General features: G+C 38.2%; 1 protein-coding gene across 3 annotated transcripts in view; it reads right to left on the reverse strand.

Moving 5' to 3' along the window:
- SYCP1 (synaptonemal complex protein 1) overlaps positions 1 to 14657 on the reverse strand; it is a 138060-nt gene extending 123403 nt beyond the window's left edge. For 2 of the 3 annotated variants that reach the window (XM_021090000.1, XM_021090002.1), the window contains exons 1-8: positions 14472 to 14656; positions 13883 to 14018; positions 12546 to 12630; positions 12324 to 12367; positions 12097 to 12153; positions 10442 to 10606; positions 9205 to 9272; positions 4486 to 4559 (exon numbers count right to left, since the gene is read on the reverse strand). In XM_021090000.1, coding sequence (XP_020945659.1) covers positions 4486 to 4559; positions 9205 to 9272; positions 10442 to 10606; positions 12097 to 12153; positions 12324 to 12367; positions 12546 to 12630; positions 13883 to 13990 — 601 coding nt within the window. In that variant the 5' untranslated portion in view covers positions 13991 to 14018; positions 14472 to 14656. Of the gene's footprint in view, positions 1 to 4485; positions 4560 to 9204; positions 9273 to 10441; positions 10607 to 12096; positions 12154 to 12323; positions 12368 to 12545; positions 12631 to 13882; positions 14019 to 14471 lie in introns of all 3 variants that reach the window. The other variant, XM_021090001.1, reaches the window with a different exon arrangement.

Below are 15635 nucleotides of genomic sequence, written 5' to 3' on the forward strand. Positions count from 1 at the left end.
TAAGGGGTAAGGCTACAAAAAAAATGTACAGAGTATATCAAATGGCAGGCTAAAGAATTCCAGTATACTTTTATGTACAACAGACAACTACTTACAGGGTGTTTATTTTTTTTAAGAAACATCTAAGAACAAATCTGTTCTTTTTTTTAAATATTGGTATTGTTATTATTATTTCTTAATGGCTACACCCACAGCATATGTAAGTTCCCAGGCAAGGGACTGAATGCAAGTCATAGCTGCAACCCATGCTGCAGTTGAGACAATGCTGGATCCTTTAACACACTGCACCAGGCCAGGGATCGAACCCGTACCTCTGCAGCAACCCAAACTGCTGCAGTAAGATTCTTAAACCACTAAGCCATGGCAGAAACTCCAAATTTGTTCTCTACTTATTCATTCATTAATTTATGTATTGCCTACTATCTTCACTGGCACTGTACAAAGTGTTAAGTATACTGAGGTAAACAAGACATGATCCCTTGCCTGTGAGCTTACAGTGAAATGTCTAGCACATAGTAGGTACTCAATAAATATTTGTTGAAGGAATTCACAAATACATGGTAAAGGTATACTAAGGGTATTAAGTGAAAAAAAAGGAGCATCTAAGTCAGAGTGAAATATCATGGAATATTTCCCAAAAGTGGTAATATTTACTGAGTTTTGAAGGACAAATAGGAATTAACAAAATGCATAAGGAAGGATTAGCCAATATAAGAAACAATATATGCAAAAACTCAGAAGCATAATCTGTTTAGGGGTTAACTATGAGTTCTCTATGATCTTGAGTATGTGGGGCACAAGGAAAACATTTGACAAAATGAAAAGAAGTGGCAAACACCATACTATCTGGAACATTACGAAAAGCCACTGAAGAAATCAGACAGTGACATAACTTGATTTATATTTTGAAAAAGCATCCAGGACTCTGTTTTCTGGTAAAGTCTAAGTAATCCAGGCCAAACTTCTTCCTAAAGACAATTAAAAATCTGGAGGAAATTTGTTTGTTTGTTTGTTTGTTTTTAGGGCCACACCTGCAGCATATGGAGGTTCCCAGGCTAGGGGTCCAATCAGAGCTGTAGCTGCTGGCTTACACCACAGCAACATCAGATCTGAGCAGCATCTGCAACCTATACCACAGCTCACTGCAATGCCGGATCCTTAACCCACTGAGTGAGGCCAGGGATTGGACCTGCATCCTCATGGATACAAGTCAGATTCGTTTCTTCTGAGCCACGATGCGAACACCTGGAGGAATTTTTTTAATTATTAAAAGAATCAAAGATTCTAAAGATTCTAAAAAGATAATGATGAACCATTAGGCCAAGAATAAGTTGAGGATTATAACTCAGAAAAGCCAAACCAAATTCCAGTGTCAGTCAAGATGGAGTAATCTCACTATAGCCTTTTTCTCCCATTGATTACAACTAAAAATTCCAGATGAAATACATAAAGCAATTACTTGAAGAATTTGAAAAGTAGGCAAAAGTAGATAGATTCAGAAAAAAGGTAAAATCCTAAATAAGTGATTCATAGGAAGGTGAGTTTCCTGTTTGTTGTTTCCCAACTTCTCTCTTAGCATTACTAAAGTGTAAAGCCCCAGCAGAACTGTAACATGACATATAAGCAGCAAAAAGAAATCTTGACTTATTTTTTGTCTTTTTTTCTTTTTAGGGCTGAACCCTTGGCATACGGAGGTTCCCAGTTCCCAGAGCTGCAGCCACCAGCCTATGCCACAGCCACAGCAACGTAGGATACAAGCCATGTCTGAGACCTACACCACAGTTCATGGCAACACCAGATCCTTAACCCACTGAACAAGGCCAAGGATTGAACCTGCATTCCTCAAGGATACTAATCAGATTAATTTCCGCTAACTCACAATAGGAACTCCAAATCTTGATTTTTTTTTTTTCTCTTCCAGCCCTTCCCCAAAGGTGGCCCCAGTAGTAGAGCTACAGCAGCTATGGCAGGAAGGACAAACAAAACCTCAAGAGAAACTCCATGTTCCTGGCCAAAGGACAAGGGGACAGGACTCCTCTAAGATGGAGAGTGAATGGGTAATTCTACAGAGAGCTGTAGAAGGAAGGGGAGTCCCTATTTGTTTGAATTGGCACAAGTCCCATAGGGAAAAGGGAGGATATGCATGTACAAGGCAAACCCACAGTAAATACAGCAAAGGCTCCAAAATCACTAAGTCCCAGAACTGACCTTGAATGAAGCATACATGAAACAAATCCAGAATAGTAAGGCAAAAGCTTTGCAAACTGAACAGATAATGAAACCCCAGCACATAAAAGGTAAGATAGAACTTATGATCTAAACTTGAGTTGACTACCTGCTAAAATATAAAGGAACAAACATTCTCTAGGCAATTTTTTTTTCCTCCAGGGGATTTTAAGGACCCAGAATCTCACAACATAATATTCAAAATGTCAAAGATGGGAATTCCCACTGTGGCACAGTGGGTTAAGAATCCAACTGCAGTGGCTCAAGTTGCTCCGGATGCTCAAGTTAGATCCCTCGCCCAGCACAGTGGGTACCCAGCACAAGCCACAGCTGCAGCTCAGATTCAATCCCTGGCCCGGGAACGTCCATATGCTGCAAGTGCTGCCAAGGGAAAAAAAAAAAATGTCTGAGATGTAATCAAAAATTTCTCAACATTCCAAGAACTAGGAAAATGTGACATCATTCTAAGTCTCTCTACAGATATTTTTTTAATAACAAATTCAGAGAATGCAATTGCAGAAATTAAGACCTAACAAATTAATTTAAAAACAATTCAGGAGTTCCGGCCTTGGTGCAGCACAAACGAATCCGACTAAGAACAATGAGGTTGCGTGTTCAATCCCTCGCCTCGTTCAGTGGGTAAAGGATCCAGCATTGTCCTGAGGTGTGGTTTAGGCTCCGATCCTGCGTTGCTGTGGCCATGGCGAAGGCCAACAGCTACAGCCCCAATTAAACCCCTAGCCTGGGAACCTCCATATGCGGCAGGCGCAGCCCTAAAAAGACAAAAAATAAATAAATAAAGATAAAGACAATTTAGAAATAGCTAGAGGATTAGTGAACTGGAAAAAAAGGTTAGTAGAAATTGTGCTGAAGGGAATACAATGAGAAAAACAGATGAAAAATACAAATTAGGTAAAAAATATGGAAAGCATCGCACAGTGACCTCACTGTTTATGACTTGAAAAGATTAAACAGGTTCTTATCTAAGGGATGTTTCATGTGCTGTTTCCCCTGCCGAAAATATTCAATCCCAAAACAGCTACATAGTGCACCCCCTCACTTATTTAGGTCTCTTCTCAAATATTAGCAAAAACTTCCCTAAACACCCTATCCCAAAATATTCTCTTTTAGTTATCATCACTCAAAATATATTTTACTTATTCATTTATGGTATATGTCCCTCCACTAGAGTACATACTCCATAATAGCAGAAACTGTATTTACTACTGTTTTTCCTCAGCATCTAGAATATTTCTTGACACATAGTAGGCACTTTTTAAAATGCTGAATGAATAAATGACAGAAAATCACAATAACAAAAACAAAGGCTTAAGGCAAGAATCTAGATGGAGTTTACACTAATGATAAAGCAAGTATTAGGGTTTTTTAGCGAAAAAAAGAATCTACATTGTCACATCAAGATACACTCTTCAGTTTCACTTAAGAGATCACTTAAAAATGTTTAAAAGATTCTTCAGGAGTTCCTGTCGTGGCACAGCGGAAATGAATCCGACTAGGAACCATGAGGTTGAGGGTTTGATCCCTGGCCTTGCTCAGTGGGTTAAGGATCTGGTGTTGCTGTGAGCTGTGGTATAGGTCGCAGACACAGCTCAGATCTGGCATTGCTATTGCTGTGGCATAGGCCGGTGGCTACAGCTCCAATTAGACCCTTAGTCTGGAGACCTCCATATGATGTGGGTGTCTCCCTGAAAAGAAAAAAGACAAAAAAAAAAAAAAAAAAAAAGAAGATTCTTCAAATCTCTCCCACCATGTGATCTGATCGTACGGTAAGCTGTGTGCTATGAATTAAAATTTTTAAAATATAGGCTAGGGAGTTCCCATTGTGGCACAGTAGAAACGAATTCAACTAGTAACCATGAGGTTGTGAGTTCAATCTCTAGCCACACTCAGTGGGTTAAGAATCTGGTGTTGCCTGTGAACTCTGGGGCAGGTCACAGACATGGCTCAGATCCTGGATCCTGCAGCTGTGGCTTAGGATTTGACCCCTAGCCTGGGAACTTCCATATGCTGTGGGTGTGGCCCTAAAAAGTTAAAAAAAAAAAAAAAAAAAAAAAAGCTCAAAGAACTGAGGCTCTAGTCATTGCCTATATAAAAAACTGTTATGAGGCACATATAACTTGTTCAAATAATCAAACTGGTTCCAAAAAAAATGAAAAGACAATTTGTTCCCCTCTTCACCCTACTATTAAAATAATAATAACAAACTGATAAAATCACATAAATGAGAAAGCTATTTACATTTCTTCATCTTTTCTGCAGATCTGGCACATGTTTCTTTGAGTAGGTTACATAAATGTCTTGTGGCATTATTCCTGAAACAAAGGAAAGATTTTGAGTAAGTGTAATCTGATCTCAAAGAAAAATCATATATAAAAGTTATGAAGCATTATTGTTACAATTTTAAAGAAATTCCTAAAATGTTATATTTTGTATATATCATATATCACTCAGAAGTGACTATATGAAGAAAAAAATGGGTTGAATGTACTATTAACTATGATTTAACAACTGACTCCTTTTAAAGTAAAAGGCTCCTTAACAAGTTTCTACCCAAGTAACTTTCAATAACCTTTCAGTAAACAGTTCCAGATTTACCTAAGAAATAAAACGAGAAGAGAGGATTGGGGTTTTCATTTATAATTACCCCAGAAATATTCTAGCTATATCACCTTTAAAATATAAGCAATTTTCTGAATAGTCATCCACTATGTGAATAAGACCTCTGATCATATCATAGATGCAGAGAAAGCATTTGACAAAATTCAAAATCCATTTATGATTAAAAAAACCCTCTGGAGTTCCCGTCGTGGCGAAGTGGTTAACGAATCCAACTGGGAACCATGAAGTTGCGGGTTCGATCCCTGGCCTTGTTCAGTGGGTTAACGATCCGGCATTGCCATGAGCTGTGGTGTAGGATGCAGACACGGCTCGGATCCCGAGTTGCTGTGGCTCTGGTGTAGACCGGTGGCTACAGCTCCAATTAGACCCCTAGCCTGGGAACTCCATATGCCGTGGGAGCGGCCCTAGAAAAAGGTAAAAAGACAAAATAAAAAATAAATAAATATAAATTTTAAAAACCCTCTTAACAAAGCAGGTATTCATCAACGTAATAAAAGCCATATATAATATGTCCACAGCTAACATCATACTGAACCATGAAAAGTTGAAAATTTGTCCACTAAGATCAAGATCAAGACAAGGATGCCCATTCTCGCCACCTTATCCAAAATAGTATTGTAACTCCTAGCCAGAGCAATAGACAAGAAAAAGAAATAAAAGGCATCCAAATCGGAAAAAAGTAAAACTGTCACTATTTGCAGATGACATGACACTATATATAGAAAACCCTAAACACTCCACCAAAAAAACTGTTAGGACTAATAAACGAATTCAGTACTTATGGACACAAAACCAATATACAAAAATCAGTTACACTTCTGACACTAATAATGAACTATCAGAAAGATAAACTGAGAAAATAATTTCATTCACAATTACATCAAAAAGAATAAAATGCCTAGGAATAAAGTTAACAGAGGAGGTAAAAGACCTATACACTGAAAACTATAAAATACTGATGAAAGAAACTAAAGACACAAATAAATGGAAAAATACTCTATGCTCATTGATTAGAAGAAGTGATACTGTTAAAATGTCCATACTACCCAAAAGGACTGTGGTACCAATTTCAATTTTGGGAGGGGATTCCCCACACCAACAAGCAATTTTTGACACTGCAGCAGGGCGTCCCACAATTCAACTCAATCCTGATACCATCTACCTGAAGATAGCATCAGATTTCATATTTAAAATTTCAGTCCTACAAGACTGTTACCCTCCCCTGCCCTAGCAACTTCAGATGACAGTTGCAAGCCCAGATTACTACTGTGCTTCTGTCCATCTGGCTATACATCAAAGATTCCCAAAACCTCTTCCTTGGATTCTATTAATTTGCTAGAGCAGCTCACAGAACTCAGAGAAACAATTTACTTACTAGATTACTGGTTTATCATAAAAGGATATAACTCAGGAACAGCCAAGTGGAAAAGATGCACAGGGCAAGGTTATGAGAAAAGGGCAAGAACATTCATGTTCTCTTCGAGCTCACCATTCTCCCCAAATCTCATGTTCACCAACCAAGAAGCTCTCAAACCCTATATTCTTAGTTTTTACGAAGGCTTCATTACATAGTCATATTGATTTAAATCTTTAGCCACTGGCAATTGATTCAACCTCCAGGCCCCTCCTCTCCCCAGAGCTGAGGAAGGTAAAGGGGTGGGACTGAAACTCTCAAATCACTTGGATGACTCTCCCGACAACCAGCCCCTATCCTTAGGTAGGGTCCAAAAGTCACCTCATTAACATAACAAGACATCTTAATCACTCTCAAAATTTAGGAAATTCCAAGGGTTTGAGAAGTTGTGAGTCAAAAAAGATGAACCAAAAAATACGTGATATATATTTTGGTCATTTGAATGACCAAAGTTTTTTTTTCTTACAAATCCCAACACTGCACTATCCAAAGCAACCTACAGATTCAATACAATCCCACTCAAATTTCCAATGCTATTTTTCACAGAAATAGAACAAACAATATCAAAATTTGTATAGAATCACAAAAGGCCCCAATTAGCCAAAGTAATCTTCAGAAAGATCAAAAGGGGAGGAATTCCCGTCATGGCTCAGTGGTTAACAAATCCAACTAGGAATCATAAGGTTGCAGATTCGATCCCTGCCCTTGCTCAGTGGGTTAACAATCCGGCATTGCCATGAGCTGTGGTGTAGGTTGCAGACGTGGCTCGGATCTCTTGTTGCTATGGCTCTGGCGTAGGCCGGTGGCTATAGCTCTGCTTGGACCCCTAGCGTGGGAACCTCCTTATGCCGCGAGAGTGGCCCAAGAAAATGGCAAAAAGACAAAAAGGGGGGGGGGGGGGACTAAAGGTTGCTACTCTAGTATTTCATGCCATGCTAAGGAATTTTGACTTTATCTTGAAGTGGGGGAGGATGAAAGCCTCTGACAACCGTCCCCATAGCATGGGCCAGGGCTTGATAAGGTATTTAAATAAATCCCAGATAAAACTGTGACAAAATCCGATGTTACTTTTTAAAGTAGTTTGTGAAAATATGTAATTGTTGATATTTCAGGTTTGATGATATTTCAGGTTTGATTCCTGGAATCTGAAACTTTAGACACTTTTACCTCTAATGTTAGAAATCAGATCATATGTAATAAGGTCTTGTTTCATTCAAAAAAAATAATGTCTCCAAAATTATCTAAATTATCTCAAAACTCTCTGCCTGCTCAAAAATGTCAATGAACCGAAGTGTCCATTCCCACTCAAACCTCTATTACAGGTCAGGCACATGTTTTGGAAATATCCAAAGTCTCTTTCAAACTCAAGGAAAAAAACAATAAATAATACCCTAATATCTACATCCCTTTCAGGAAATCATGATCAAGTGAATAATGGGCTTGCCTGAGCTAGTTTAAATTTGTCATCCAATAATCAAGTCACTCAAGAATCTTAAGTACTACTTTGTTTCTTACCTATATTCTGACAAGGTTCTTAACTAAATGTTAGGTTCTTTCAGATGACAATTGACAATTCAGTATCTGAAAGCAAAACTGACCCTCAACTGAATCAAGTACTTAAAGTAGAACGACAGCACACCAAAAACTAAAGTCATTCTCTCCCACCTCAAAAAACTGCATTAATTCTTGGAGTTCCCGTTGTAGTGCAGAGTTAACAAATCAGACTAGGAACCATGAGGTTGCGGGTTCAATCCCTCACCTTGCTCAGTGGGTTAAGGATCTGGTGTTGCCGTGAGCTGTGATGTAGGTCACAGACTCAGCTGAGATCTCACGTTGCTGTGGCCTGGCGTAGGCCAGTGGCTACAACTCCAATTAGACCCCTAGCCTGGGAACATCCATATGCTGCAGGAGCGGCCCTAGAAAAGACAAAAAAAAAAAAAAATTGTATTAATTCTATACTATGTTATACTACTCTATTCTACACTACACTGCATGTTATATAAGTAAACTAAGTAGTCACAGTACTCACAAAAACTCAAAAAATGTTTACTAATAGAGGCAGTACCCATTTTAAGAAAGCTCACAAGTTACCAAATACTGGTATTAGGGCTACAGCAGACTTTAGATCTCTTATACCACAGAAACTCAATCACATATTCATATAAAAGACAGGTACCAAAAATACAGTAGGCGCACAATGTTAGAACCTTCCTCTTCTCCCTCTCTTCCCTCAAATAACCAAATCTCATTTAGGCAGAAAACAGGGTATAACATTTAGATTTTTTTTCTAGAAAATCATAGGTTATCTTTCAACTGGGCTAAAATAATGTTATAAAAGCACTTTTCACTTATTAGAAACTTCAGTGACAAGGTGATAAGCCTTTTAGAACCTCATTTAGCATGATGAGCATGATGCTTAAAATAAGTAGGAATAAACAAATTTGACACTCTGTGTAGACTCAAATGTCCACACAGTCAATGACAATACTAAAGTTTTAAGTCAAAGTTAATGGTAGAATAAATGGGCCACTGGCAAAAACAGGAACTTGAAAGAATTAGCTTGGAAAGCAATTGAGCCCCATTCTGCATGTGCTGCACCTGAAACAACAGTCCAACAGAAAGGTATATAATACACATAGGCAGTTGTATATATAGGATTATCAGGTACCTTTTTAACACCAAGTATGGCTTGCCCTGTCTGACATTTTAAAAAGTAAGATGTTTTCAGTCAATGATCACGGCTTGCCAAATTCAAGAAGGTAAAATAGGTATGTCTTCCTTTTTTCCACATCACCCAGACAGAATACTATTATAAGTCAATATTACAAAATAAAAATTACTCATTAAATTTTTGGAAATTATTTTAATAATAAGCTTGGAATAAAAAATAAATTTGTAAAAAACAAATTCATTAAATTACTTACTCTTTTATTAAATCTTTATTTTCTTGAATTCCTTCTTCTAATTTCAAACTTACTTTTTCATTTTCAAACTAATTTATAAGACAGAAGAACAATTCATCGCATTTTGTTTAGCAAAATAAACATGAGTATAATTATTAAGCAATATTTCTTTGCTAACATGTTACAATGGTCTAAAAGAATTATTTTCCTTGAATACAAAAAGAACTTTTTTGTCACAATTATGGATATCCTATAAGAATATGGGTCTCACTTCCATCAATCTAAAATTAGGTTTGCTGAATCATCTCCAAACATTGGGATATCCCAATGTTGCATTTTATCAAAATTTTTCTTTCACTATGCCATAAAATTTAAGCTACACAGTTTCAAATTTAAAGTTTTTTTTCTTTTTACAGCCACACCTGCCAGCATAAGGAACTTCCTGGGCCAAGGGCTGAATTGGAGCTGCAGCTGCTACCTACACCATAGTTTATGGCAATGCCATGTCCTGAATCCACTGAGCCAGGCCAGGGATTGAACCTGCACCCTCAAAGAGACAACATCGGGATCTTAACCCACAGAGCCACAATAGGAAATTCCCAAATTAAAAAAGTTTTATCTACAAATGTCATATTCTAATATAATAAAAAGATATTTATATCAAACGAGACATCTTCAGTAACAGGAACTAATAAAAATTAAAACTCTATAACCAGAATCATTAAGTCAGGGAGTTCCCAAAGTGGCTCAGCGCAAACAAATCTGACTAGTATACATGAGGATACAGGTTTGCTCAATCCCTGACCTCACTCGGTGGGTTAAGGATCCAGCATTGCCATGAGCTGTGGTGTAGGTCGCAGACACAGCAGCTCAGACCTGGCATTGCTGCAGCTGTTGGGTAGGCCGGCAACTACAGCTCAGATTCAACCCCTAGCCTGGGAACTCCCATATGCCCTAGGCGTGGCCCTAAAAAGACAACAACAACAACAACAAAATCATTAAATCAATCTTTATCTAAAATAAGTTACTATTCCCCTAAGATACTCTTTCCCTAATCACCTGCATTAAGTTTTGTGAAACCTGTCCACTGTGTTTATCCTGAAGTTGAAATGGAACTATTATCAATGAAACGTCAAAAAGCACTGTTATAAAATCCGTATCACAGAAACAAGATAAACCCAACTAACACTGAAATAATAGTCTAAATAGTAGTATAACATTTACTATACTATATTTTCAATTCCAAATTTGATTATACCTGTAGTTCTTGAATGGCTTTCCGCTGTGCTTCAATTATCTTTCTATTTTCTTGCAGCTTGTTTTCTTTCTGCTTCAGTTCAGATTCTACACCTACTTTCCACTTCTTGATCTTTTCAGCCTCCTTATATAGTTTTGAATATAGTCTGCTCATCGGCTCTGAATTCTATTATAAAATACATTTTCAAAGATTGTTAATTTAGCTGCCTATTGAAAATATCCATGAATATCTTAACATTTGAGACTAAATCTCTCATTTTATGACCTAATAGCATACTGAAAGCTGCTTTTAACTTCTTTTTTTTTTTTTCGTCTTTTTGTCTTGTTAGGGCCATACCCGAGGCATATGGATGTTCCCAGGCTAGTGGTCTAATGGGAGCTGTTGCTGCTGGCCTATACCACAGCCACAGCAACACCAGATCCAAGCCTTGTCATCGATTTACACCACAGCTCACAGCAACGCCGGATCCTTAATCCACTGAGCAAGGTCAGGGATCAAACCCATAACCTGATGGTTCCTAGTCAGATTCGTTTCCGCTGCTCCACAACAGGAATTCCTTAACTTTTTTTTGACTAAGGCAATATTAACTTCACTAAGGTTACCAGACTTGATTAAGTTAGTCCTTGTTGAATAAAATCAAACAACTTCAGAATTTTTGTACCTAAGCCGGAAGTTAGAAATATTTAAGTCAATGAGAGAATCTGGCTATTAAAAGCTAAAATAAATCACTCTAATGAAATCTATAAATTTAGCAGTGGTCTTGAAACATTTTGGTTATATAAACAGCTTGAGGATTTAAATAAAGCTAAAATACAACAACAAAAAGTAGAGAACACAAGATCTAACTTTCATTTAGCATGAAGTTTTATTTGAATTTTAATTGCATTTCCTAGAGCATCCATTTCCACATTATAAGGTAAATGCCAGAAGTTGTTTTGGTGGTTTTTTGGGTTTTTTTGGCTGCACACACAACATACAAAAGTTCCCAGGCCAGGGATCAAAGCTGAGCCACAGCAGCTACCCAAGCCACTGCAGTGGCAAAGACAGATCCTTAACCAACTACACCACACAGGAACTCCAGAGGTAGTTTTTTCTCTTTTTAATCACGCTATTTTCTGCTTGATAATAGCTCTTTATTATCAAACTATATTAATAAATTTCCTATTTCTAAATTTATAATACCATAATCCCAGCAACAAACCTATAGCACTTTATCAGGTCATGGAATTTCTCTTTGCTTTAGACAGTTATGTGCCATAAGTAGAAATGAATATTATAACTAAATCAAAAGTATAACATATCCTACAAGTTTCTTAGGAATAAGCAATCAAACCTATCAATTCAAGAATTGTTTGTAAAATACTGGCTTAATTCTCAGCTTTTTCACATATTGTATCCAGATCCCCTTTTATATTCTTGATTTAAATGGTTTAAAATTAAATTGCCCCTGAAGAATGGATGCTTTTATAACCCAGGAAAATACACAGGCCTAGTTATTTTAGCAACTTCAGAAAAAGGAGGAAAAATGTTATAAAGAATATAACTTAAAACATTAACCAAATATTAATCCTTTTAAACTTCAAAAGAAAGACAGATACAAATAATAATGATACTCGAATTACAAGAAATATCATACAGATAGGAAATCTTCTGACCTCAAAATCAGAGTCCTTTAGTCCTTCCTGGTAGTGACAACTGTCAGAATTATCAACCTAAAAAATGAATAAATTTTCCCTGTAAGAAAGTATTTCTGATGAGAGTTTCCAAATAGTAGCAATTAAATACTGAAGACTAGTAATCTAACAACTCAAGAATTTTCTTTTTCAAGCAAGCAATTCAATACCTAAACAGACTACATCTGTATTCACTATACATAACTGACCTGTTCAAGCATAGGCAAAAAGTTAACTTTCTGTAAAGCAGGATCTGCAAAATAAAAGACAACTAGTATTAAATATACAACATCTTATTTTTTATATTAAGTGTTACATCTAGCTTTAATGTCAAGACTATCATAAGATACATATATTATTTGCAATGTCCAACAATGTGTATTTTAAAATGTTTCTATGAAAGGTGATACATTGCTTTTCAAGTTTCCTACCTGAATCAATGTTTTCCCCATTTTTGGAGAGATTAGTCACCACAAATGGAAAACCAAAATCATCTTCAACACATTTGTTGAAACCCTAGAATCAAAAAGAAGTTCTTAAACATACTGTCCCATACTACTTTAATAACAAGCAATGTAATATGCGATTTCATGCATAATATACATCTGCTTAAAGTGACTATAATTGTAAATCCTTTTATATATATAGTGTTTAAATTATCAAATGCTTTTGTTATGTAAACAAAGCAAAATCTTTACATTTTCGCTTATAAGATAAAGCTAAACTAAAATTACATGATATGTGCTTTGTAAGTACTCAGGAATAATATTAGTAATTTTCATGAGTAGCACAGAATATTTTCTTCAATTTCATTATGATCTTCCCCGGGTAGAAATGAGAATTATCTTCACTGCATAGCATTTTAATGTTACACTCTTCACTACAGAGACAAAGATTTTTCTGCAGCTGATAAAATTAAAATACTCATTGCTTCATCCCATCTCCAACGTAAAGTTCGACGTGAGAAATGTAAATAAATCACCAGGAAAAGCCCTATTTCACCTGAGAAACTTGGTATAATTCCTCCTTTTCGATAACAATCTACTATATAAATGAATTTCCCTCTTTATCCTGTCAACCAGAAGGGTCAAATTTTAAGTGCAACCACACACTAATTTTTACCAGAATGTTGACATATCTGTCGAAATTTTCTTAATTTTTCCTTACCTCAATGTTCTTCTAATTTGTATTTTATCATTTCATTGTATATGTTTATAAATTGCGTCAAATCATTTAAATAAAGAGGATTAAAAACAAGAAGCTTCGGGAGTTCCCGTCGTGGCGCAGTGGTTAACGAATCCGACTAGGAACCATGAAGTTACAGGTTCAATCCCTGGCCTTGCTCAGTGGGTTAAGGATCCGACGTTGCCATGAGCTGTGACGTAGGTTGCAGACGCGGGTCGGATCCCACGTTGCTGTGGCTCTGGCCTAGGCTGGTGGCTACAGCTCCAATTGGACCCCTAGCCTGGGATCCTCCATATGTCGCGAGAGCGGCCCAAGAAAATGGCAAAAAGACCAAAAAAAAAAAGCAGGTCCTGTTACTTATGCAGAGTTCTAAAAGCAGCAACGATTATTTCTTTAATGAATGATGCCTGAACACACATTGTGTTCATTATTCATTTAAAGCAATGTTATTCACAATTCTTGAGTTAAATCAGATCATATTCATTGAAGGCAAATTATAAAATATCACCAGGAAGGAAGTTCACTTTGCCTCATTCTCCTAAAAGTCAAAAATAGTCAAATCGAGACTGATCTGCAAATTTACCTTGAAGAACTTAGAATCTCCTCCCAACGTCTGAGGTTTCACTGCAGACACTTGACTGCTACTTAATCTTGGTGGTACAAACAATTTAAAGGGCTTTTGCTTTTCCATTTTCTTTTCCAGCCGTAATTATCTACTCCTGGGCAGTGGAAGGCAAAATGATACTGTCTCATTAATGCACTACTTATTCATTATCTTCAGAGTTGATGTTTGTATAATAAACGGATATTTAAAGGCACGGGCGAAACCTCTGCTGCCATGTAAGCCTACAGTGTCGCTTACTGCCGCGGTGATTAAAGCCAAAAAACACCCCCTCTGTGCCCCTATCATTCCCGCACCACCAGTGGCCTCGCAATATAAATAATCGAGAAACGCAAACTAGGATTCATCACTGCGACAGCCTGAAAAGAAAGCCCGTTACCTCCACCAGCCCTGCTAAATTGCATCACCCCGCCGGGAAGAACTAGCTTAACTTCTTGGACCAATACCGAGAGGAGCACGGGCTGCCTGCTTGAGGCAAGGGCAGGATCAAAAAACGTCGCCCAGCTCCGGGTTCGTCCTCAGGAAAGGAACGCGACACACTTACCCTTACCTTTAAAAAACTAGCGGGAAACGCGGGCTCCGTGCCCACGCGAACTGCCACTGCTGTCTATGAGGACAGCAAAAAGAACCAACAAGAGCTTCCGTCTCCGAACCTCAGAAAAGGCGGGAAATCTCTCCACGCCGGCGGCCGGGAGCCAGAGGAGGGGCAGAAGCTCGTTTAACGGCTAAATAACGGTCAGCCACGTGCGTTGGCGCCGTGTGAAGACCTACATCTCGCGAGATTTCCCTTCAGGTTAGTAACAATTCCTGCCCGGGGTTCTGTTTCTCATCAGAGTTGACATTCTCTGAGCTTCTGCTATTGTTAAAGAACGCAAGCAAAACTCTCAGGTGCTTTAAGAGATGGAAGCTCTTAAAGCGAAATCGATTTCTGTCCTCCAAGACCTCAGAGTCTTAGAAAGGATACCGAAGTGCCAACAAATGATAGTAGCTGCCTGTAATCATTTAATGGTAGTAACTGTCAAAGGGTCGTTGGGATACAGGGAAAGCAGCCCTTACAGAGTGGCCTGAGAGTCAGGAGAAGTCTTGACGGATGTGGTACGCTTCTGTTACTGCTTCCGTAAGGAATGGAAAGGTGAATACAGCGTTGGCTAGACAGTGATGGGGGAAGGGGTATTCCTGGCTGAGGGGCAGTAGGCAAAGGCCTGGAGTTGTGAGAGAGAGAAGTCCAAGAGTGAGTGAGTCCAGTGTGATGTAGGTGTGTGAGGACGCAGTAGGGAAACGCTGGACTGGAGACTGGAAACTTAGCAGATTTGAAGGGCCTGCAAAGGCTTTTGGATTGTAGCCTTTATGGATGGCACTTTTGAGCGGAAAGGGAGGTGTATGATCGAGCTGAGAAGAAAATGTTTAAGTATGAAAAATGGTTTAGGCTTATGTGGCTGGAGTTAGGGAGATAGTTTTAATAACCTGAGTAAGGAAGGTATGAGGACTCGAGCTATGACTGTGCCAGTGAAGTTGAAGAAAAGATGTCAAGGAGTTCCCCTAGTGGCTCAGTGATTAATGAGTTTGACTAACATCCATGAGGACGCAGGTTAGATCCCTGGCCTTGCTCAGTGGGTTAAGGATCCCGCCTTGCCCTGAGCTGTGGTGTAGGCCTCAGACGCGGCTCAGATCTGGTGCTGCTGTGGCTGTGGCATAAGCTGGCAGCTACAGCTCC

The sequence above is a fragment of the Sus scrofa genome, chromosome 4, assembly GCF_000003025.6.
Source record: "Sus scrofa isolate TJ Tabasco breed Duroc chromosome 4, Sscrofa11.1, whole genome shotgun sequence".
Taxonomy (NCBI): Eukaryota; Metazoa; Chordata; class Mammalia; order Artiodactyla; family Suidae; genus Sus; species Sus scrofa.